This window comes from Dicentrarchus labrax, unplaced genomic scaffold (genome assembly GCF_905237075.1).
Source record: "Dicentrarchus labrax unplaced genomic scaffold, dlabrax2021, whole genome shotgun sequence".
Lineage (NCBI taxonomy): Eukaryota > Metazoa > Chordata > Actinopteri > Moronidae > Dicentrarchus > Dicentrarchus labrax.
The window spans coordinates 25,677,459-25,704,135 of NW_026136702.1; the positions used below are offsets into that span (position 1 = coordinate 25,677,459).

The following is a 26,677-nucleotide window of genomic DNA, read 5'->3' on the forward strand; positions in this document are numbered from 1 at the left end:
AATGCCTTTAACGTACTGTAACCCCCACATCTGAGTTAATTTTCACTGACGAACTTAAAATCAACCTTCTACTAACTGCAGCACACATCACATACCCTTTGCAGGTAGAGTTCATTACATTGAGGTAAAGTGATCATTTTGATTTTTATGTTCTCGGACTGCTGACATTGGCAGATGTACTGCATGTTTACTGTCTCTGTTGACACACTTCTGCAATTCATGAAGCCATGTGGGATATATCAGAGCCTACAGTACTTACATGTAATCTCCACCTTGAGGCCCATATCAATCTTTTCTCTCCCAGCTGGCAGCTCATATTTATGGTAACTTCAACATGACAGAAAGCTGAGATTTAACTGTTGCGCAACGCACCAGTAACAACATTTATTTATCTCAATATATAACTCTACTCGTTCTACATTCTCTTTGAGAATCTCCTCATGTACTCTGCTGTGGCCTCTATAAATGTCTCTCCACTTTCTTTGGGGAGTCTTAAATTAGAACTTTCAGACGCTTATGTGACAAATTGTTACTATTGTGTTTCATGGTGTAAAGAGTTCAGGTAATCCAACCAGGGTGGGAAACCATTTACAGAATGTGACCCTCATGCTGTTTGAAAATACAGACCTGAGTCCCTGATATAAATCACATGCTACCTGTACACACAATCCACTGCGCAGCTCTGCACTTCTAACCACCAACACCACCACCCACTAAGTCACATTTTAGCAATGACAAATGACAGCCTATTTATATTGCACTGTTTTTGACTCATCCTACTGATACAAGCAGACAGGGTTGAGATGGCCAAAGCAACAAAGGACACAAAACCAAAGCCAGAAAATGATAGGACAAAGCAGTTTGTCTTTGACTGCTGGTAATTTGCTAAATCTTCCTGCTAATGGCACATGCTCCTAAACTTACCTTCTCCCCTGCTTGTCCTTTTAAGCCCTGGGATCAGTCACAGCAGTCGCATGCAAAAAGGTGTGAAGAGGAGAGAGACACAAGAGAGAGAGGAACCAGTGTTACAGACATGGAGAGGGTTCAGGGCATGCAGCATCCTCAGGACTAGTGATGGGGAGGTAGTGAACAAGCTAAGGGGGGCTAGTGTATGTGTAAGTTAAGTGGGGCTAAGTGGAAGCTATAGGCTTCAGTGTGCTTCAAGCAAAGTTCTTGTCAGATCACCTGACAGAGGAATGAGGGGTCCAACTATTTAAAAGATAACCCAACATTCACACCCATTTTATGCAGCTTTAGAATACAGCCACTTTCATCACTTATCATTTGTGCAATGTTGTAATTGCGTTCAAGGAGACACTGTCCAAATGTTATCCCCAGTTGTACAATTCAGAGAGTCCTTGGATGGGCATTTAGATTTGGTGTGGTGGCATTTTGTACAACCACGTTCGCTTGGAACATACTGAGACCTTGGAAATTGCTGTGTGGTAAAGAGCAACATGGATCCTGAGGAGAGATACAATAAGTGCAGCATCAGGATGGACTTTCCTAATGGATACAACAAATTTGAGTAAGGGTTTAACATGTAACTACACTTTCTTTGAGAGGGGACATGAGGGCAACACAGCTCCATTTTGGGGGTAGAAGAAGTTATATCATCATGTCAGTTCAACAATACTGTAATTTCATTTAAAATAAGACAAAAAAATGACCAATTACACATGTTTCAGAGTCTGCTCTTTTGAATATAAATATAAGATATCTGCTATGAAAGACCTTATTCAGTCACTATTCAAACCCTTGGCCTGTAAGCTGTGGAGACCATAGTGTCCATATGAGTAAAATATATCCACTGTTAAATATTACCCACATGTGGCAAATAGTTTGAAATATTGCCGTATCCAACATAAATGTTCAAAACTAACCAAATAAATGGTATGGTAACCCTATAAATTACAGGCCATTAACTGCACAGTAATGACTGGAAGTAATCCCAAAGTAAAACAGATTTTGTAATACATTACAGCCTGGGTGGGCTGAAAAGGACATTGAGCTTAAAACACAGCAACGTCTAACACCTAAAGAATATATTATATACAACTGACCGCTGCAGGGAAGTCACATTAGGGGTTTATGCTGTTTGTGTTTGAGCTGTTTCTGTGCATATGAGAATATGGCACATTGCCAGTATCACTACATATTTTATAAAATGACACTGAAAAGGTGGGGCTAATTAAACAACCACTATACATAATATGATTAGTAACATTAAGAGTACCTGAATTTGTGGTAATAGTTGTATTTTGTATAGTCATACCACAATTAACTAATAACAATTATAAATTTCACATTATCGGCACGCTCACTTAAAGCTGACCAATGACAAACAGCATCAACAGTGATGCTGTTTGTAATGCTGTACTAAATGTATCATTGATTATATGAATATTAGAAAATATTCATATAATCAATGATACATTTAGTTGAAACGAGTATCTGGTACAGATAACGTAGTCAAATGTTCATATAAAAAACTAAATAAAAGTGAATTGCTCTGAAGCTTAATTCTGAGGCTGTTCTGTAAATACTTTCGGAATAAAAATAACAAAGTCTGATCAACCAATATCAATCTCAGACTTCTGGTTAGTTCCATCCATTAGTTGGTTGAACAGGTAATGCTGTAGATAACAGATAACGGTGTACTTGCTCATCCCTAGGCAAAACTATGCTGAGGTGTGATTGAGGTCACAGGATTCTTTGAACTAATTAGAATGATAAAGGTGTGATTTGGTGAGCAAGATGTCAACCAAATAGTCTGCATAAACCCACTCTGAGCTCTTATCAGCCAAAATAAGTAAAATCACAGTTGGGGTGAACTATAGGTATGCAGGGCCTTTATGAATTATGAAATAATTCATAAACATAGCAACAAGTCACTGCTTTCCTTAGAACTCATATGTTTATTTTGTCATTGGCAATGTCATATTGAATACAACCACTACTACATTGTGCTTGATGCACAAGCCCAAGTCACTCACCATTCTCCCAGGAATCCCCATACTTCCTTTGTCACCCTATTGACCAATGCAGATTCAAAAGGAACAGGGGTCAATAAGACGGTTAGACTGAAGTGAACTCTTAAAGGGATACCTTGACATGTAGGCTTGTAGGCTCTTTGGCATTTTCAGAACACTGAATGAATCTGATCTCGTCTAATTAAATACAATTTGAATCAAATTGTACGTACATAATAAGGTACTATACTGTATACAGAGTTTGTAAAAGCCCTAATGCCATGGTATCCATTTAAGGGTTAGAATCATTTGTGTTGAAAGATCTTAGTCAGTTAACCATGCAATGCCTAATGGTGAGACTAGAGACAAGCATTCCACGATACTGTGCAGTCCCTCCAGGAATTCAACCAACCCCTGTGAATTCTTCACGATTTTTTCACACATATCATAGCATTTGTACCTTACTGCTATGGATGATGTTGAGCTCATTTTAACTACTTTATTTATTTTTGAGTAGTTTAATCTACAGCAATGCGTCATATTGTATAAGAACATCAAATGTTTGTGGCGAAAAGTCAACTTTTCATGAGCAAAAACAGCCGTTTTCTGCTTTATGACGATGTAATTCCCAGCTAATCCAAGAGGGTTTTTAAGTTAGCTTAATTTTGCTAAATATTTTGTTAGAATTTTTGTAATCCTCAACTGTTTTTGGTAAGGTTACTTTACTACAGTTTTCATTTTCTCCCTTAATTTGATTGCAGAAAATGCTTAAAAAAGGCACGATATGTGTTGCAATTTTTTTTAGAAAAGCTGCCCTGAAATCACATTGTAGGCTGCAACAATCCTGGAGGGACTGACTGTGATAGAAAGTATATAGCACTTTGATGCAGTCATGCCCAACCCAAAACTCCTGAAGCAAAGTGAGCATCATTATTCCTTATGTCATTTGAGGCAAGTGGTTGGTGGCCATGACAAAAACTCTACTCTGACACATGTCCCTGCTCCATTGCTTTATGAACACCCATCTCCTTTCACACTACTTCAGATAACCATAAACCTAAATCTATTTCTAAAGCCTTTTAATGCACATCCCTCTGTACTCAGCAACTCTAACCAGTGTCTGAGGATCAGGCAAACACTCTGGTGATGACAGCTGTTTGAAAAGACTGACTGCTGCAGAAGGTCATGGAAATAAAGAGAGTTGTAGGGGAGTTGGGTGATTAGAGGGACACGGTCAGTTGTAGCTGCAAGGTCGGGGCTTAGGAGCTCTCATCTGTGTGGAAGGATTTGTGGAGACAGCACATGACTGAGTAGAAGGGTTATATTTTTGAGAGCATCTGGGGACGCCCACTGGATTCCTGGCAGAAAAAAAGATTTGGGGTTGTTCTCCTGTTGATTAAATTAAATTAAATTAGCAATATTATTCATATTGTGGACTGCAACATGCACTGTAAAACCTTTCCTTTCCTTTTCTTTTCACAATTCGAGTGAGCAAGTTATGTGAGGTGGCTGTGGCTCAGAGGCAGAGCGGGTCGTCCACCAATCGGAAGGTTGTTGGTTTGATTCCCGGCTCCTCCCGCCACATGTCGAAGTATCCTTGAGCATGATACTGAACCTCCTGATGCTGTGTGTCGCTGTGTGAATGTGTATGACTGCATTAGTTTCTGTCCAATGGCCTTTGCAATCACTGAGTGAATGTGGCATCTATTCTATTTTTTTTATTATTTTTAAGTTTTATTTAATTAATTAAAAGTCAGTGAGGTTTACTGTAAAATTACCGCAACCACATCATCATCATCTTAGATATAGGATGCAAGTGGGGTGCCCAGTGAGCTCAGTGGGTAGAGCTGGCGACCCATGTACTGAGGCTGAGTCCTTGCTGCAGTGGCCCAGGGTTTGAATCTGACCTGCGGCCCCTTGCTGCGTGTCATCCCCTCTCTCTCTACCCCCCTTCCCTGTCTGTCTTCAGCTGTCACTATCATAAAGGCAATAAAAGCCCCAAAAAATACTTTTAAAAAAAAAGGATGAAAGTGTTGGGGGATCTTTTTGTTTCACTTTGAGATCCTCCAGAATCTGGGCTGAAGAACAAGGTTGACAAAGCTTTTGAAATAAGAGCCCAGAGGGTCTGGAACACCTTGCTTGAGGAAATATGACGGGCTAAGTCAATGACTTATTTCTTGACTAACTTCTAGTTTGAATTCTGTTTTGGGTTTTGGCATTGTAATTTCTTACGTTTCTTTAGTACTTTGATTTATGATATGTATATTCTGTGGTTTTATTTCTTTCTATGCTATGTTTTATGTGTTATATGCTTGTTGCTGTCCAGCATGTTGCATTTGTCCAATCAGATAGCCAAGGGTCACATAATGGGGACGTTAACTAATAACAACCATATCTCATTTGTGTAGAGTAGGCTGAGGCTGGACATAGATTCACCTGTTTTTTTGTCCCGGTACATCAGATGTGCTGGTATCTCTGTCATTAGTATGCAGCATATTTTTGAAAGCCTTTAAATACTATCAGGCCACTTGGGCTCTTTGAAGCCCTGTCCAAGGTCCTGATTTAAACCAAGACCTTGGGGAGAATCTGGCACCACCAAAAATGGTTTTAGAGCTGGGGGCTTTACACAGTGCCTAATGTGATTATTTGCTGCAACCACAAAATACAACCTTCACTAAAGTGGCTTTTATAGCCATGAGACGAACCGAGTGTTTTATAAAACCTCATTTAGCTCATGTGTTGCGCTAAATTCCACAGACAGAAACCTAATCGCTGCTGCACTGTTCCTCCTGCTGCACGCCCCAAACATGTTTCTACTCATTTTCTTCCGGCCTGAAAAGACAGTGGTCAGGTAGGTTGTTTTTTCCGTACCAACACACACACACCTTTCCCCTTGTAGCGCCTGTCACTCTCTCGTTTGGTTTTCAGATTTATTAGAGCCTTGGTAGTCTCCCATTCACTGGTGTCTCACACAAACACTAGGCCCTGAGCTGACACACTGCAGTCAAAAGGATTTATGCAGGTCCTTAGTGGTGCAATGTCGAGGTGTCTGTGGCATATTTACAGCCTTAATGAGCCTTATAGTCTCAGGCCAAACACACACACACAGCTGGCTGCAGTCACACCAGCCTCACTCACTCACCACTAGAATAAAGACAACTTGTGAAATAGACACCTTTAGACACCATATGTGTGTGATAGAGTTTTGCAGTGGAGCAGATATCTGATGTTAGCCTCATTATGAGTGAATTAATCATTCCTAAATTGCAAGTCAGTAACTAAGGAGTTAGTAGGAGTTACAGGAATACTGCACACATGAGTTTGGCCACTTGCATGTGGAGAAATATACGTTTTATGTGCATGTGTGAGGTGAGAAGGGATCAGTGTGTTCACAATCCATTCATCATATCAGTGGGGTCTACCCCCTTTGGTTATAGAGAGCTATAATGTCACATTCTGAAATAACCGCATTCTATATAGAAAACACCGCTCCCTGATTTTCAATTCTTACAGGTCATCTTTCCAAAAACCACATCCTCCAGCCCTCATTCAGTCAAAGACCGCTGGTGATTTAATTTCCCGCTGCTTGACGGGTGTAATCAATCACAAATCCTGGAAGGGATCTCATCCTCACTTTGACACACAATGTCAGCAAAACCCCGGCAAAGGAACAAAACATGGGGCCTCTCTCTGCTTGAGACTGTTTTATGGACCTGTTTCACAAGTGAGCTTGTCAGAACAGAACGGGGCCTTTCTGGTTGTAACTGGCAACCCGGGAAAAAGGTCAGACACTAGATGGCCACCTGTTGTCATGATAGAAACCATGTGGGTTTGACATGTCGAGACTGCTAGTTCAGCAGAAAGAGAAGGAGTGTTAGATTAAAGAGAGGGATAGAGATGACAAAACAGAAGCAGATTTGTTCAGAGATTATATGAGAATTAGACTCTAGGTGTAGCAGAAAGAGGGATAGAATTGGAATTAAAACATCCAAGAGGCCATGGCAGGATCTAGTTGGCAGCTCATGGTGTGATGAATATGGAGTGTTAACGTTTTAAAGCTATAAGCACTCAGTTTCACTGCCGTACTGACATCTTCCATGTTGAATGTCTCTGGATGGTTTGTTCAATAAAGTTCATGTTGAATGCAACTCTGTTTCTTTAAAAATACATCAATACAAAACAGGTTTGCATTAGCAAATGTGTTTTGAAGGGAATGTAATCCTGCCTAGATTACATTTTTTAATCTACAAAAGGAAACATTTATTGATTGAATCTACAAAGTATTATCAGTCATTTCCCTACCTACCATGTATGGGGACAATGTCCTGGTCTCCCCAACCTAATATTATATGTTATGCTGTGAATTATTCATCATCTTATGTACATGCACTGTATATAAATACTGATCCAATATCATTGGATCTGACTGTGAGTGAGTGGAATGGGACCACAACCAGGAATAAACCACTTGCTAGCATTAGCTAACATTAGCCACCATGGTTTATGAATAAACCCTAACCCTAATTAATTTGTTCAGTAACAGAAACCATTCTTTCCTTTAAAAGCTACAAAGTTTTGTTGTAAAGTGTGAGTAGCAAGTTAACTTTTACGCTAGTTTCTACAAGATAGCTTTACAAATCAGCTTCACACGCTGATATGAAGGCCAACCTACTAAAGTTTGCCGTACATAAATTCTGGTAGCAACCATAAGCTATGAGTCATAGTTATCAAGCAAGACTAGGTATTGCTTAAATAAATCTTTCATTTGTAACATGTGAGTTTGTGTTATTTCTTCTTTTAAAAGTTACATAACCTTCCTTTTATCAATGCAGCAAGTATGTTTCGTCCAAACAGATTTAGCAAAGCACATTAGTAGGATATAGATGTATTTTGCTGGAGACAGAGTTGTTAAAGGAAATTTGTACACTGATTTAAACAAATTTCCTGGAGACAGCTATGGCTATTATCTGATAGCTAATAGCTGGATATATTGAGTTGAACTATATGTATAATCATTAAAACTAAATTAAAAGACAAACTCAACAAATAGAGAGCAGGCTGAGAGATCAATACTGCAGTGATCACTGATTACACATGCAAATACTGTTTAGAGACACACAAAGACACAAGTTAAAAAGACAGTTACCGGAAAGCCTGCTCGTCCAGGAGGACCCTGAAAAAGGGGTAAGGGAAAATTGGTACAAAAAGGAAAGAGTAAATTTTACAGTCCACAAAATGAAAGATACCTGCACTGAGCCGGGCCAGAATCAAATAATTCGGAGAGACCAGGTAGTTACAGTCTTGTATGAATACATTTTATTTTGGCCTTTTCAGCTCAGTGACACAGAAAGAACACTAATGATGCAGTAACATGCCTTTTCTGGTCAACGGGCATTCAGTGACTCATAATTTAACTCAACACAAGATGTTTCTGAACATAAACGGACAAACAATTTCACCACAAATACTCATGCAAAGATTGGTTTTGGGAGGACGCATGCTGAAGGTTCTTATGTTTATGTGTAACAAACCCTATTCAAAACCCCTAACTGCCCTTTGCTTCTCTGAAAACCTTGCTAAGGCGGATATGACAACATGTCAGCATGGTGGCCTCCATCACAAACAAAACACAAGGAGCTAGAATACAATGGCTTTCAGTTATGTCCAGGTTCTAAGAACAAAAATGGCCACACTGTCTTTTGTTTTCACTGAGTGAGCGGAAAACAAATCAATGCTTCTTTCTGTGAGCAGCTCTTATGTAAAAGAATGGAATGCTAATTGGTTGGAAGTCAAAACAGGAACTCTTGACATTTTAAAAAAAGCTGCTAAGGCATTGATGCTTTGCTGAGGAGAATGATAACTGCCGGCTCTTGAATGCTGGCATGTCATCAATATTCCTCCTTGAAGAGCCCAGTGAGAGTGCTGCACTTCCCAGAGTGTGTGTGCGTGGGTAGGAGACTGCTGGCTGACTGCAGGAGAGGGGAAGTCATTCCTATCACATCAGTAATCCTGGATGGAAGGAATGTCAAACAATCATCATTGGAGCTCTTGCTTATTGGCTTTGATGAATGAATGTCTACTGTCTGCTGTTGTGTTGTGAATTCATTGTGTGGAGTGGCTTGATGATGCAGCATGACAAATGTTGTTATTTAAGTTAACTTCTTGAGACCCTAACACACCCTAACCCTAACCCCTAACCCTAAGCTCTGCACCAAGGGGCAGGTTTTAACAGGTTAAAGGAAAGTCCACTTTACAAAGAAGTCAAATACTGCCACTTGGTCAGTGGACCTCTGCTTTCAAAATATGATTCTATAAGTATCCCTCACACGCCAGTTCCATCAACATATAAAAGATGGGTGTCCTGTCTCCACTGCCTCGCACTGTAAAAAATGAAGCCATAATATCCCAAATAAGGTTGCTGTCATCTTTCAACATTCGGAGCCAGAGTCTGTGCAGTAGTGGTTGTGTCTGCGTTGAACTGTCAAAGTCTCGCCCATACGCCTGGCCAACTCAATCAAGAGCAAGGCTCAACTGTCAATCATGACATGACCCCCTTTTATAGATTAAAATAACTAATTAAAACCAAACTGATCAGAAAAAAGAAAATACATCAGTGCCATAAGAGCTATCCAAAATGACAGAAACCATCTTTGGGAAAAATGTATTTGACATGTAACTAGATTTTTCTGTTTGGCCCATGTCCCATTTGCTAACATGGATGCAGCAGGCTTTATGACCTATAGTGCAGACAGCCACCAGGGTGTCACATCATCCATCTTTATATATGTCGATGGTCAGTTTTGGATGTGCCCACAGTCAAAGTCAGGTGAAATGTATAAAGAGCAAGAAAGTCGAAAGTTGGGTAGATGGATGGCTCAAACAAACACAGGACTACAACCCTGTTTGTGTCCCTTGTAAAAAAGTACACAATTTCTTTAAAGTCACGTACCTAAGTTAACTTATATAACATACTTAGGATACATCAGGTGTGTAACATAAGTTACAATATTTTCCTAAACCTACTAAATCAAGCAAGCCTCATTTTGAAACTCTGAGTGGACATTTCATATCAATCATCGCTAACTTGACTGTGGAGCCATGCACATCCAGAAATGCTATAGTTGCTATAACTTCTGGGTTAAGACGGGATACATCGGAGAGTGATGAAGGAAGTCTGCAAACATGAGTAAATATAATGTGAATAAAAGTATTACCTCATCTGTGAACAATTTCTGTGCAGTCAGATTTTCATCAGCAATGGTGGTTGTTTAAGATTAAAGACACCAACTCCCATGATCCCACGCTACTTCACAAAGTTGTCAATCTTGTCCTTTGTTATAGTTTTTATGTGATCAATGCAAAATGCAACTTTGGAATGTAAATTAAACTTCACGCAGAGAGAAAGAAATTAAAGGTTAATGGACAGAGCTAGAAAGGTATATGCTTTCACTTTGTCAGCTAATTAGGAATCTGACTGATAACAATTTTCTTTCTTTTTTTGACTTGTTGGCTCATTGTAGGCACCAATTCCCTTTAGAGCCAATATAGACCAAATATAGCAGCTACTGACTACTTACTGATTTATGAACCAAAACCACAATTTTCTTTATTTTTCTTTTTGCAGGCTTAATATTATACTCTCATCCATGTGATGGAAATGTAATTCACTACACTGCAGTTTTGAGGGTTCTGGGTCAGTGGTGCTTGGGTAGTCAGATAAACAGTATTTCTACTAAATCAGGCTGGCAGTCAGAGGGCAGTGCGTGAAGGTGCATGGCCAGGTGCTGAGTGTGAACATGCTGCATGTATGGTGCCTGCCCGTTAGCTACTGGGTCCTCAGGGACTGTCTGCAGGGGGCAGAGGTCACCCACTGCCGGAAGGAACCCTTCACTTGAATTACACAGTAACCCTATGAAACATGTGGCTCCCATTTGGCAAAGTGCTGCTGAATGAATAGAAAGGCAGGGAGGGGGTGGAGGGTAGAGGGTATATTTGGCCATGGTACGTGGGATGTATGGTCCCCTGGGTCCCCTCCTCTGCTCAATAAGTAGTGAGTTGGGATTTATAGGAGAGAGGGTTGATTTACTCCAGCCTTACTGGTGTTATTTTACCCAGTGGCTGACTTTGGTGTTACCCTACAACTGAACTTCAATGCACACAAAAAAGAAGACTTCAACAATTAATCATCAGTGAATAAGGCCACCTTCATTTGTTTATCTACATTAAAAATTTGTGTCAAACAGTCATTATACATTGTGCTTCTGTCTTTTGAGCAGTTTGTGAAGGACCCCTGTCATTATCCAGTTCAGCTTAATCAGAGCCTGAGTGTGTTTCCCATCATTTACACAAGGCCCATACAAGGGCCAACAGGGCAAAGCTCCTGTGATGTGACCTGTGGACACTTGTGATATTTGATCTTTTCTAACTATGACAGCAAGCCAGTTTCAAGGGTTAAGTGAATAAAGCATTTTCATATTACTTTACAGTTATGTTAGGTTACATAATAACCCCCTCAGGGAATATGTTGAGATGGACTAGCAACATGGCTATATTCTGTCCCTGCCCTTTGTGTAGTGTCAGCTAGGTGCTATTTTCTGGTGTGACTGGGCATGAAAGGTTGACTGTTCCTGCCTATACATTCATTATCAATGTACTGTTCATGAAATAGTCTGAGTAGTTTGTCTCATCATAAAGACTGAGGCACAACCACAACCTTTATGCCTTTTTTATTTTACTTTGAGGAACTCTGATGTGTGATGAGCAGCTCATTTGTATTTACTAAGCTTTGCTTGTTGTAAGAGGAATTCAGGTGGAAATTCTGAAAAAAAATATTGGTATTTCTGAGTGAGAATTGTTAAAAAAGATACTGAGCCTTATTAAGGTATAGGTGCTTTCATACTGTATGTCAAGGTCGATGGAGACATGTGGAATCTGACCTTGGATTTTAAAATGCTCAGATCCTGTGAAGAGAAGTGTAGTGAAGAGCAGTGGAAAATCTGCCTCGCTGTCTGACCTCATGTACCTTCAGATTTCCTCCGTAGGAACTATCCCTCAAATTTTCCAGGGAGGGATATTTGGCGGAGGTGATTTTAAAACTGACACGGCTGTACAAAAGTCAAACTTATAGTGGCCAGATGTTTGGAGCAGTGTTCCTAAAAGTTGTGCCATCGAGGCACAGGAATCAAGAAGTTTTCCTTTTATCCAAAGGCTTGATTTCAACTGTTTAAATGCATTCGCCTATAGATTTGATCAGATTATTGTGTGCAGAGTTGCATGACGCCGAAGCACTCAGTGGGCGAGGGGTGGGGCAGACCTTGGACAGGTCACTGGTGTATCACAAGATTGACTGACAAGCATTCACAGTCACATTCACACCTATATGCGTTTTAGAATCACTAATTTAGTAGGAAACCAATGCAGACATAGGGAGAACATGCAAAATCCACACAGAAAAAGAAAACCCAAGCTGGCCTGCATATTCAAAGAACTGTCTTGCTGTGAAGAATACAGTGCAACCACTGCTAACCACCACTTATTGAATACTATTAGAGGCCAGACTACTTAAAACGTGCATTTGTTCCACCTCAAAACTGCTAAAATGTGGAGATGGCTGATCTGCAAGAAATGACACGAGACTATCCCACAGCCTGCTTTATAGAAGGTTATCCTGAAATGGGACATGGTTTGGAAGGGAATTAGGGAGCTGCTGGGAGTTACAAGTAAGTAACCAACCTTCCAACTACATAGAAACAAGGCTGATGGAAGGTTGTTGCTGCAACATTGCTTGTAGTATATCTGGACAATTTTTAGCACTCCATTTGCTAGAGTTTACTAACTCGCTGTATGTTAGGAAGTGTTGTAAGAACTGTGTGGACCAATTGAAGCATACTTTAGAACCATAAAATGCCCATAAAGCATGTAGTCCATGGCAGGAACAGCAGTGTACAGATTATCACTGCATCCAGACAAAACAATATATTGGCATCAGATATGTTGGAACACACTTTCCAATTCATCTACTTAACAAAGTACAAACATAACCACAGTCACTTTACCACATACAGGTCACCCAGAGCGTCTGGTCTACTTACTGGAGGTCCTGTAAGACAAGGAGAGAGAGAGAAAACATAATTAGATTTATGGCTTATGACAACATATATTACATACAGACAGTCTGAATACCTCACATGTCCTGTTTATGACTGGTTCATAGCAGAGGTGTGGAAAACTTAGATTTGAGTCAGACTTGAGTCACAAATGTTTGATGACTTTAGACTCAAATTGACAAAATAAAAAAAGACATGAAACTCCTGGCCTTCCTCCATGGCTAAATATTTAAAAGTATGTTACCTATAGTGTTATAACTAATTCAACTAACGTTAATGCTGTTCATTCCTAGCAAGTGCGCAATTAATTCCCCACATCTACTTTGTTTGAACCAATCTGACAGGAACCAATCACATTGCAGGAGAGAACCATCTAGAACTAATGTTACGTGACTGAGCGACTGTTGGAAAAAATGATACCCAAGATAATTTCGTTTTTTTCATTCAGTTGTTAAAATTGAGTTACATTTGGTAAAGAGTGCATTATGACTTGTTTGGGACTCAAAACTCAAAGTTTAGGACTTGGGACTTGAATTGGGATTTGAGTGCAGATACTTGAGATTTACTTGTGATTTTCAAAACAAGGACTAAGTCCCACCTCTGGTTCATAATGTATTAAATACAGTTAACAGGGCCAGAACAAAAGTAAGCTGTGGATCCCTAACAGTCTGGGGTCTGCAGTTACTGCAATGCTTCAGAAATATTCTCTGCAGCCTCTATGTATTTTTTTGTTCAAGAAGGAAAGCAGAAATGTACACTTTAAAGAATGTGTTTCCACATCAAAAATTACATTTCATACAAACTGATTTCCTCAAACAACAAGATTCCCCAGAAGACAATTCCCCAGACACAGACAGGCTAGGCTGTGTTTTCAAAGACACGCCTTGTTGAATCCCTGAAGAATAAACCACAGTATCAATTTCAGGGGTCTCGATCATCGTGCATCTGAAAAGCTCAATGTGTGGTCCCCTGGGACTGCCACAGAACCCTGAAACTTGAAAACCCTTCACTATCCTGGCAGCTTTGGAAATAGTCTGCCTACCAATCAATCCTGGGATTGATGGAAGGAAAGAGAACGTGAGGCAGATTCCAGATGATACATCATCATCTGTAGCCTGAGCTGGGGATGAAGAGAGGAGCAGCATCGTTTCTCAAAGAATTTCCACCACGCCCAGTGCAAATTAATGCAAGGCACTTGGCCCAAGCAGCAAGGTCTTTTTCATTCAGGCATACGGTCCAACTCCCAGTATGCAACAGGGTTAAACAGATAAATCATTTTGTGTCTGTTCGTATTTGGTCTTTTATAGGAAATTGGATGTAACAAATCGTTGTCAGTCACTGCATATACATGTAACATTTTGTAAATACATCTATACTACATTGTTATCTAAACTGACGTGACCAAGTCTATATAAATGCATCTTTTATCGTTCTTATCTTGAGAGGTTTCCATGGAAAATTTCCCATTATAGTCTCAGTTGTACCCAACCTTTTTCACTGAATACCTCTTAAATTGGGAAATGCCCCCTGTGTGTAGGATTTAGTTGCATCTGTCTGTGAAGTTGCAGATACTGCAGTGACAACTTGGAACTTGGGAAAAAAATGCAAGGCCCCATAAAAAAGGCTCATTCTAAGGTTACAATTATTCTTATTTCCACATGGTTATACACTAATGTAAACATACCTATGAATATAATATTCAATTTCTGACAATAGATCCTCCTAAATGTTACACACTGGAACTTGAAGTGGAGTAGAAATGTGCTTAGGTCCATTGAGTTTGAAGCTGAGATTGAAATTTTCATTCACCATTTAATTTTTACCTGTCTTAACAGGCATTCGACTGACCGGTCACATTACCAGTGAGACAATGAAATCCAGGAAGCCCAGTTTGTTTTTTAATACTGATAGACAACATTGTTATGATGGCGACTATTTTACCTTTGGTGAACCAGTCGCAAAGTAAGTAGTAAATATACAGTGTTCCCAATGCAACCTACAAGGAATTTGTGCTTACACATATTTTATTGGCCAGTGCAATATTGCATTGCAGCAAAAGTTGAGCCCTGTTCAACTTTTGACAGGATGGCTTGCGTTATTTTTGCCGAGCCCCTTGGTTTGGCACTCCCGCTGCATTGGACTCAAATGAATGAGCTGTATTTATTCATTCTGTTGTGCTGTCAGTCTGAATGCAGCCTCAGCAAGACATTCCTAGTCCAAGAACCACTTTAGAAATCCCCTTGGGGACAATTGTGGAACCTAGTGATTTGCCAAAGTGAGCATACTGACGTCATGTCCTCTGTATTTTACATTCATGGGGAAGTTGCATTCAGACCAATAATTATGAAATATAATTATATATAAATATATAAAAATAAAACATTGGCATCTGATCAGAAATCCCACACCCCAGGTTTGAGACCACTTCTAAATGCTGTTCTACACCGACAATCAATAAGGAAAAGAGAATACTTTCAATTACTTGCTTTCAAAACATAGTTATAGAAATAGTATTGGAGTCGATTTGGTGAAACCCTTTGATTATGTGAAAACTTCTCAAAATTTTACCCTGTTTTGTAGTTCAGATTGCACAAGGCTCGAAAACTCCAGACCCAAGCCAGCATTCACACTCAGCCCCATAAAAAAGACCTTTCACAAAAACCAATGTGCTTCCCGTTGACCTTTTCACAAGCACAATGAGAAAGCCAGGAGTCATCTGACAAAATCAATTACTGCTGAATCCAGACAGGGGTCACTAAAGATGTCGCTACGTCAATCGCAGCAAGGTGGGGAAAATCACTAATGACAAATCTCTTCTGTGAAATGTCAAATCAAATCCCCTGCTTTACTTCTAAGCAGGTTTATTTTGTCTGCTCCTTAGACTGGTCCATCTCAGCCTAGAAGCCTGCAATCAGTTCAGTTTGTTCATTTTGAACTCGCATAAAATGAAAAGCAGTTGGAACAAGCAGAAGAAACAGTTTAAGGGAAGATTTTAAGGACAACTCAAATAAGTAACTGCTTGGTAAGAAGAGGAATAAAGCAGGTTTTCAGAGTTTTAGTGTTGCCCCAAGAGTTACAGTCAAAATTTTACTCAATTTCCTCAAACAGGAAAAGTCACAGTTTTAAGAGAGGGTCAGCATGAATGACTTAAAAAAACTGACAGAGGACGTAGAACATTTGGTCACTCCTCAAGCCCCAAGGACTGTTTTGACAGGAGCAAAAACATCCAGGAGTAACCCATGGTGCGGTCAGGGTGACAAATCTCCCCACTTTGGTCCTGGACATTAGTCTCTCTTTTCCTGTTATTTTTTTAGGTGTGGTTTTTAAGCTTCCATTTTGTGTTGTTTGCTGACTGGGCAAGAGCTGTTTTCATCACACAGACCTGGGGGCAAACTAATGTCAAAGCAAGAGTGCAACTTGGAAACGATGTTTGATTGCATTTTCACAGTGCAGTACAGGTCATCCCTTGCTGGTATTTTTAACTTTCACCTGACAGAATCCCAGATTAAAATGATCTATTTTACTATCAATGGAAAAAACTCAAATATCACTGTTATCAATTGCCCCCTATCAGGCTACAGTACTCCATCCTCACAATTTCAGACTTACAGATTTTTTTAAGTTTAATCATGCCAAAGTGTCACTCCTTGCCACTAGACCTGAAAGGTTGATAATGAAAGAAGTTCTTGATTGGTGGGTTGACTTGACTTTGGTCCATGACAAGATGTCTTTACAGTAGGCATGGAATGTGATATGAATATCAACAAATGGTCCTCAGGAGCCACCTTCTGATGATTTTTGCTTTCCATGTGTTTCAAAAACAAATACATTTGCTGTTTTGCTGGATTTTCTGGATAGTCATGTTTCCCAGATAATCTTTTTTGATAACCTCTTTCCCCTGATTGGATGGCTCTTCAAAATCTGACACTCTGGGCCTCCCTTGGATAAAAATGAGACATTCAACTAGAATCACGCAATGCTGCCATGGATTCAGTAAGTTGTGCTACTGTCAGGCCAGAATTTCCTATTATGAGTATTTGGTATATGAGAATGGTAAATGGACTGCACTTATAACGCCTTCCTAGTCTTCCGACCACTCAAAGTGCTTTACACTACATGCCACATTCACCCATTCACAAAAATGTATGTATACATTGTGTACACTGATGGCAGAGCATCAGGAGCAATTTGGAGTTCAATATCTTGCTCAAGGACACTTCGACATGCAGGGGGAGAAGCTGGATTGAACCACCAACCTTATGATTAGTGGACGGCCTGCATCTATCTCCTGAGCCACAGCCACCCCACTATTTCAAGAAACTCGTATAAACCAACATTAAGAATATAGGCCTTAACATTCTCAATTAAATTGAATTTCATTCAACCCCATTCACAATTTAAATTCCCAAATCCCACACAAATGATCCAAATTGCAAACCCAGGCACAGTTTGGTATTGCCATGTCAGACCACTTTCTTCTTTAGTCTTTAATAAATCAGTGTGCCACAAAGAATCCTCTGAGCCCACATTTTGTATTTGTAAACAGATACAGTACTCTTAGGGGCTTTATCTTTAAACCAACAAGTGCTACTTACTTGTTACACACTATAAGCAACCCCGATTTTATAATTTGTGAGCTTTCTGTTATGAGATGGGAACCACATTACAAAGTTTCAGTTACAGCAGGGCATGGCTATTCCAGTCATTCCTGCAGTTGTGATCCACTCCCTAAAGGGTAAGCTTAAACCTTCTCTGCATGCAAGCATGGGGAAAGCAAACATAGACGCAAGATTCCTGTTGCATTCTGGGCCTGCCATCACATCCTGTTGGCTGGAGCTACTCACCCAAGGGACATCTACTGTAGAACACCTTGATCCAAAGGCATTTTGGGAGGCCTGGGGGAAGGGGGTTCAAATATAGCGCATGAAGTGGCGCCTGACAAGGGGCCGCTGAAGCAACAGCTTTACATGCAACAAGCAGTGGGCACAACATGAAACAAACTTTACCCTCGTAAACACACACACACTAAAAGGGAATTTGCTTGACTGCATTGATATCATGTATTCCAAGCTGTCTCCTCTGCTGGGCTTAATGCTGCGTAACTATTGCTAACACCTGTTGTTTCTGCTTATGTAAGGACACTGGTTAGAAGTGGCCAGAAATGGAGGTCTAATATTGTATGTCAATGTGAAAAGTCATGGGTGTTCCCACTTTAATTCTCCTATTAGAGTCAGTGATTTACTAACACTTTTGCATGTTTTTAAAAGCAATTATGCAACCAAATGTCTGGGATAATTTGCTATAATAGCAAATAATATACGGTAAACAGACCAACAACCCTTACAGTAAGTGCCCTGATGTTCTACTAGAATACCGAAAAACAATGGCTTTCCTCTGCATCTGCAAAAATTCTAAATCTTCAAATCCACCCTAGTGATGCTGCCGTTATTCTCAGCTTACTTGCCCTCTTGTGTAAACCGGCATGGTGGGAAGGTGTGCTGCCATCTTGAGACTATCTCTGTCCCAGCACACAGATTTGCGAATAAGCTGTGGAATTTCAGTTCTGAAAATATCCAGATCCAAAAACCCAGCACAGCCTCCTCATCGTCCCCTGCTCTCTCAGATTCCCTGCTTCTCCAGTTGCCCTTGTAAACATGCAGCAGCAGCCGGAGCATATGTTTTGGCGGCCAGGCTTCCGTTTGGTGAGAAACACCAAGACATTCGAGGAAATATGTCAGACTACACTGGAAGATGATAAAAAGATAGCACATCAGAAAGCAGATTGAAATATGTCAAAACTGGTTGCAGTCCTGGAAAATAAACATGAAGGCCTGGTGAGCGTGTCATGGTCCACAGGGGGGCGTCCCTATGGCTTGCTTCAAGGACTGAGGCTGAGTGTTGGACTGAGTATTGAGGCTAATGCAAACAGTGTGTGGAACTTGTTTTGTTGTTAAGAGTTACAAAGATATTAAGTGCAATGGAGAACTCCAAAAAACTGAGAGTAAAAGTTTGGTATTAAATGTTTTGTTGCATTAGGGGGCACTTAAAGCTTTACTATGTAACATTTGTGTATTAACACTAGACCTATGTTCTATATATTGTTGAGTTTTGTACTTACATTATCCCAACTCAGTTTCCAACAATGTTCAAACCCAGAGAAATCTGTCATTTTATTCAGCTAACACTGCGTTTCATCATCATAAATTGACTTTTTATCTAGTTTGAAGCCACATTTCTACCATCCACTGTTTAGATCTTTGTGGTTTTTCGTCATCGAATGTCTGAATCTTAAGTTATCAGAAAAACAAGCTGAGCCAACATTAGGGACAGCTCATTTGTCTGCCAAACAATGTTAACCCTAACCATAACCTACTGAATGATGAACACTGAAGGAATCCTAACTGGGAGAAGCTGACTGCATTGACGGCAATGGTGGTGAGGACTCCTATGATCTGACACTATTTCACAACATCATCAACCTTGTCTTTTGTTATTGTTATTGCCTTCTAACGGCAGAAATTAACTACCATATGTTTAAGCCTTTATAAAGCCACGGTGCAGTACAAACTGTGCTGGTCTGAAACACTTGTAATTTGGATTTAGTGACATTTTTCATTGTAAATCAGACAGCTTGGGCCAATAAGCAGCCTGATGAATTGTGCAGGTGGTGCGAGGTGTGTTTGAGATCTTAACATTATGCAAAAAACTCAATCCACCCTGACGTCAAAGGTTTCATTTAAAGATATGGTGACAGGAAAGTGAAAGGCCTGTTTGCATTGTCAGCAGAGCATGTCCAATTTCCTTCACAGCAATGCATTATTTCTAGGGGGAAGGAATACTATGTAAATTCACTTTCACACTTAAAGGATTTTTAGCTGCAGTTGTGCAAACAGTTGAGGGATTTACTAAGGGGTGTGTATCTATCAAAGGATAAAAATTTGAACTTTTGCACTTGTGTGTGTCATCGAGAGGAAAAAACGCCTCTGCAGCTTATTGAGACCTGGAAAAATGGTCTCAATAAACACACATAAAGGCCTTCAGTTTCCAAATGAAAAATGTGAATAGGCGAGAGGCTGGTTAATTGTACAAACCTCTCCTTCCTAAAGCCACAGGGCAATTCATGAAACCAGTAAATCGATACTAGGTTCAGAGCCCTTTACAAAAACATCTCATTGAGACAAACTAACAGTTCATCATACACCATTTACCCAGTTCATTTCCAGCCTGTCCAGCAAACAGAGTTAAGACAAAGGCTCCCATTCTTCATCCTCTACATATTAACTATATACAAGACAGCTTGGCTATTTCCATGGAGGCATTATAGCTTTGTTGCCTTGTAAAACATGAAGTCATAGTTTTAAAGCAGCCTGTGATTTCTTTGGCTCCATGCTAACTTGATGTCATGTTATGAGAAAATGTCAAATGTGAAGTAAAAGGGGGCATGATAATGTCAAAAGACACTTTTCAATACTGTTGAAAAGCCACTTGTAAATTGTAGGGGTGATATTGCTTTGGCGGACAGAGGGTGAACCTGCACATCTAGACACAATTTCTACATGTCATTTATTTTGAAGAGGGAGGTTCATGGCCAGAAGGTCTCATACGGAGAAGGATTTAGCATCTGTAGCCTCTTTGGGATGTGACACCTTCAGAGCCCAGACTGCGGTGCCAATATGCTTTAGGGTTGGGAATAACATGCCGTTTGTGCTGATGAAATATCCATGTGCAGACTGTAAAAGTACCGTTTATTGCCACTGAAAGTTATGCAGGATATCTAATGCATCAAATTAATTAGAGTAAAGTATGTAAGTGTCATTAAACCCTCCCTGGCTATCTCATTCTGTGCTATTTTCTCAATAGCTATTCTCTGGAATGTGAAAATTGATAGTTGTTTTGCTCTGAAAGCCAAATTGTTTGGTATGAAGACTGAAATATTTTCCAACGGGCCTTGGATCACAAAAAACAATGCTATGCCTGGGATTAAATAATTATGCAGCAGCTCTTACACCAGATCGCCACAATGACAACATTGTATCTTTGCCAGAAAAGCCACCATTAACCTGACTCAACGATTATTCTCTGAAATTGCTCTCAGGAAAAGGAAAAGGCATCTATTAAAAACCTCCACTGCTCCGCTTCAGTCTGGACAGAAGACATGCTTCTTAATGCTACTCATGCCAATGACTGAAGTGGAAGTGCATAAATCATACATTGTTTACCCTTCCATTTTTCTTTACTCAACTTAAATCACACACTCAAATCTTCAATTATAGGTTCATTTGGCAGACAGAGTAACATTCATGCTTACTTTTATCAGAAGCAAGGCGCATCACCTTTTTTGGCTGGACAGCAAAGTGGGGGCCAGCACCAGAAATGCAAAAGTCTGTCCCTGACTGACTGAGTAATGAAGCTACACCATTGATGGATTGAGTGTTGGAGTTTCTCCATTACACATTTCACTTTCAAAATGAATAGGAATGAATGTTTGTTATGTAGCATAACTCAAGGTTCTATGAGTACAGTCCATGATATGTGCACAGATAGAACAGAGACAGTGTAATACCTGATATTAACTATGAGCAAATTGCAAAACAACATAAAACCTACTGTTGCAGGAAACAGAGACGACGGTTAGGCACTGTAACAGTCCAGCAGAGAGCAGCGTAGGAGAGAAAACAGATCTCCAGCCATCGAGAAGCATGAGGGTGAGTGCGCAGTTGAAGCACCACAAATAAAAAGAGTGAGTCATAGAAAAACAAGAGACTTCCAACAGATAGAATGGAAGAAAGACCATGGGGAGTTAATAGATAATTAGAATAGTCACTAATTTTGCCTGCTGCTGGTAGAAACAAGGTTAACGAGAGTGAAGTTTTAAGGGATCAAAAAAAGCAGAGTTGGTGGTAATTGTGGTATACACACTACATACAGTACATTACACATAGAAATTTGATTCATTGTTGAATAAAAACACTCAAAACTCCAATTTGAAAATGAGTCCAAATAAGTTGAGTAAGTTCCAGAGTCTGAGAGTTTCAATCCGCTGTGTGGGTGAAAGGTACTAAAGCTTTCTGAGCAATGTGCTGCATATACAAGAGCAGGCTCTGTGGACTAACCTGTTGAGTGATGAAAGACATACTATATTTACTTATGTCCTTTAAATCATATTTGACTGTATTAGTTCTATGTTCCCATGCAACAAACACTTTACTTGGGAAGTTAATAAAGCCCAAGTCTATCATTAAGAAATTAGGCTAAACATCAGTGCCCCAGGGCACAAGGTTACATTTCCCTGACTTGCTAATTCATCTAACCACTAGAAATGCACAGTCAGGGCTCCTCTTTCATTGACTTAATGGTGGGGTTGCCTTCACACTGAGGGTTTGTTCAAGCTTTGCTTTTGCTGTTGTTAGACCTTAGGGCAGGTATTAGCAGGACACAAAAGATCTGTGGAAGGAGAAGAAAAGAGTTTGACTTTCCAAGTAGAGGGGTCAGTGGTTTAAGAAACTGACAGAGGTGAGCTGATATCCAGCAAAACCTCAGTCAAGCAGACTCATACAGAAACAAATATGGGTTGCCGATTCAGGTGAAAGAGAGACAACAGACGAGGAAACAAACAAGTAGATCTATAAAAAGGCTTGCCTGTAGAGGTGGGTTTTGAGGAGCCGCTTAAAACAGTCCACAGATTCAGTAATCTGAGTGAATGGGGAAGAGTATTACACAGTGTTGGGGCTAAAACAGCAAAGGCACGGTCACCTTTAGGAACAAGGAGATCTGAAATGTAACTGGGGGCAAGGCCATGAAGTGCATTATATGTAATCAGTAAGATCTTATAATTGATTCTGAATTTTACAGGAAGCCAGTGAAGGGATGCGTGAACAGGAGTAATGTGGGACTGATGGCTGGTACTTGTTCAAAGTCTGGCGGCTGCATTTTGTACTAACTGTAAACGATTTAACGAAGCTTGACTGAGGCATGTGTAGAGGGAATTACAGTAATCTAGACGGGAGAAAATGAAGGGGTGAATTAATTGTTCAAGATCACTGGAGGACAAGAAACTTTAGATTTTTGCTCTATTTCGTAGCTGCAGGAAACTGGACCGGACAAGTTTGGTAACATGAAGGTCAAATGTCATATACTGGTCGAAGATTCTTAGCAGTGGGTTTGATATTAGTGCGTAATGGTCCAATAAACTGATCAACTGCAGTGACAAAGTTTTCAGGGCCAAATAAAATTATTTCAGTTTTGTCAGGATTTAAGTGGAGAAAATTAAGAGACATCCAGTCTTTGGTGGCAGCTAAGCACTCGGGTTTCGCAGAAAACTAGATCTGTGTATCATCACTCAATAGTGAGTGATTATGTGTGGAAAACATGGGGAAATTCATAAACAGGAAAAAAAGAGAAAGATGTAAAGGATTTCACCAACAAAGCCACCGGAAAAAGGCTTCTTCTCAACGCCTCTGGATAGGATGCACCCACCTCCCACACTGTAACCCAAGAGGGGCCCCATTGCTGTTAATAACCTACAAAAGTCCACCGGCCTCTGTCATGAAAACCAATATGTCAACCAGCTCTCACTTCCTTTTGCTCGATGTCACCAGCTAAAGGAAGCAGCAGAGCTGTGGGAAGTCAGTGTGTGAAAACAAAGATGACAGTTGCAATTCATCTGCTTTGGGGTTTTAAAATCATCAAGACTGATTCAGACGTATATTCTCTGGGTTTTAGAACCGCTCCCCAGAAGCTACGGGTGGGGCGGGTGATGTCTGAGTTGGGAGCTGAAGTGAAAAGCTTGATGGTTAGAAAGACTTTCACAGGCAGAAGCTGCGCCAGAGAAGGATCTAGTAAAGACTTGATTCAGATGCTGTTGCATGCAGTCAGGCCAGACAAATGTAAACAGACTTGAGATAGGATAGGGAAATGATGCCAAGTGTTTGTCTTCATTTACTATTGTCTGCTATGATTAATGTGTTTAGATTACTTATAATGTGTCTGTCTCTAAATGGATAATGCAGCCTTCACCTGTTGTTTTAATGAATGAACATGGACACATCTAGTGAAAGAATAGTTTGACATTTTAGGACATGTGCTAATTTGCTTTCTTTGTGTGAGCTAGAGGAAAAGAATAAAACCACTTTCATGTCTGTACGTTCAGCAGGGGCGAACAACATGAAAAGGGCACCAGCTATGCGGTGTGGCACCAGCACACAGGCACGTTTTGTCCACTGGAAGCCAGCCCTAGAGGACACTTTTGCGCAATTTTTGTGTTTTTGAGTCCACCAGTGGCATTAAGGTGCAAGAGCCAGGAAGCGGTTAGAAAAATAGTTGTCCTAAAACCACAAATTGCCTGTTTGTGTACATTAAACTTGGCTACAACACTGTCCAATGGGGCAAAAAAAAGATAGATCAATCAAGCAAATTGGTAGTAGTAGTATTGGGAGTACTTTTGAACTTTGGATAGAGCCGGGCTAGTTGTTTCCTCCTGCTTCTTGTGTTTATGCTAATCTAAGCTACAATAATAGCCTCCCGGTTCTTAGGCCTACTCCATAAATAATGCAGAAACATGGAGGTGGTATCAATATTTTCATCTCACTCTTGGAAAGAAAAACTATGAACTATGTCAAATGCAAATTTCCTTTGAGACCAAACATACTTCAGAAATGCTTACAGGTTTCCTGCAGTGTCAGTTTCACAATTTACTACTTTTCACAGATTTTTTCAACTTCTTAATTGATATGTTTTACTGTGCTTAGTATGAGTGATCCTCACAGTCATTTCATATCACATCCACAAATGTCATATACTGTAAAATGACAGGGGACCTACAATATTTTACCTTACATATATTTTTCATTTCCTCATATATTTCCCTACTTTCACTGTTCAGGAATCCTGCCCTTGAAACTTATCAATCTATCTAAAGCACATGCCAACAGAATTCTCAATCATCTATTAAAGGCAGTTTCTAATAATAGGCAGTGCACGTGGCAGCTCTGATGTGAGCAGTATCCCGGCGCCACTCTCTTCCTCTCAGCCTCACATTAACAAGAGACTGTGGTTGTCATGGGAGGGAAACCCCACCTCTGCCTGACCCTCCAGCACATTACTTATCCCAGACAAATGGCATCTCAGCAAAGGTTAAAACAACAAATTCACCAAGGTAAACTCACAGAGTGTTTTATGTATGGTTTAAGACAACAGTATGCGCATTGTGCAGGTTGCACTACCTCCATCTTCTGATGCTTAATGTGCATATATCCATCTTCTTCATCAAGAGAGTCTTTTGAGATGTTGTCTTAATAGTGTTATTGTTTTCAGAACCTGATAATGAAAGAATTATCAGCTTCCAAAAACAGCTCTATTAAAGCAACAAGAATAAGTGAAGCTAGTAAATGACTTCAACAAGTAGCAATGAAATATCTGATTTCATTATTCATAACAAGGCTTTAACAATTCTGCTAAACCTGGGTCTTATTTTCATGGTATTTTAAGAAGTCCCCTGGTTAGTCCAACTTCATTGGAAGAGATAACTAAGGGGAACGGAAAAATTATTTCCCAAACTGAACATTGTTAACCATCCAACACAGTTTACAGACCCACTCTGGCTTCCTATGGCTTTCAGAATCAAATCAAACTGCTTTCTTAATGTTTTATATTCAAACAACATAGAGCTCAGCATGTGTTGGGTCACTGATGATCATGAATCCCTTTTTAGGGATCCAATAACCTCAGAGCAGCAGTTAAAAAACTTTGCAATTGATTCTTCTCAGGAAACAAGCAAATAAATGATAAGTATACATATATATATATAATATTCTACAATATACTTCAAAGGAGTTTAGTTTAGACTAGTGATTGTAGTTATTGTAGTTATTCCCAACTAACTTTTACCCAGTGGTGTAATGATGCCTGGAGAAGTAGGTCTACTCTTATTTTATGCCCAACATTTTTTTAAGACATGTAAAACCACTTTTCAACATCCACTATTATAGCAACATGTATCATTAATAGTTAAATAATTCCCTGTTTAAAATAAATTCAAAGGGACACATTTGGAACATGACGGCATCTGTTTTTTCCACAAAATCTCAGTCTGTTATCAAAGGCAGTTCTCAAGTATTTGTAGGTCTTGACAATTTCAACACTTGCACCATAAATAACTGTTGTCTTCAGTCTGTCTTTTACATTTAAATCTAAAAATGATACATGGCACCAGTCTACAAATTGACCATAGATCTCAGCTCTTAGGTTTGTGAGTATAACTGATAGAATTGATGGACCAAACTATGAAAATGAGAGCTAAATTGTAATAAAGTGGAATTATCCTGAAATTCTCACAAATCAGTGGTGTTGGTCATAGTAAGTAATAATGATGTTTCCTCTGAGACTACATGAGTCCATAAAATGAAAACAGAGCAGGGTCTTGTTTACTGACTTTACATAATGGACTATAACACATGTCCAACAAATCTAGAGTAACTATGAGTTGCAGGAATTTTTATGTGCATTTATCAGTGTTATTCATCGCAGGGCCACTGACATACATCATAATTTTTCAGAGGAATGTAATCACAGGGTGGATTTTACATAGCAATTAGTCGCTTT

General features: G+C 39.8%; 1 protein-coding gene and 1 long non-coding RNA gene across 2 annotated transcripts in view; one reads left to right on the forward strand and one right to left on the reverse strand.

Annotated features, from left to right (window-relative positions):
- The window catches only part of LOC127377137 (uncharacterized), a 417,826-nt gene that overhangs the window by 161,074 nt on the left and 230,075 nt on the right, over positions 1-26,677 (forward strand). The window lies entirely within an intron of this gene.
- Positions 1-26,677, reverse strand: part of col13a1 (collagen, type XIII, alpha 1) — a 131,346-nt gene that overhangs the window by 53,967 nt on the left and 50,702 nt on the right. The window contains exons 3-6 of the mRNA XM_051423355.1: positions 13,028-13,071; positions 8,119-8,145; positions 2,997-3,032; positions 925-951 (exon numbers count right to left, since the gene is read on the reverse strand). Coding sequence (XP_051279315.1) covers positions 925-951; positions 2,997-3,032; positions 8,119-8,145; positions 13,028-13,071 — 134 coding nt within the window. The remainder of the gene's footprint in view (positions 1-924; positions 952-2,996; positions 3,033-8,118; positions 8,146-13,027; positions 13,072-26,677) is intronic.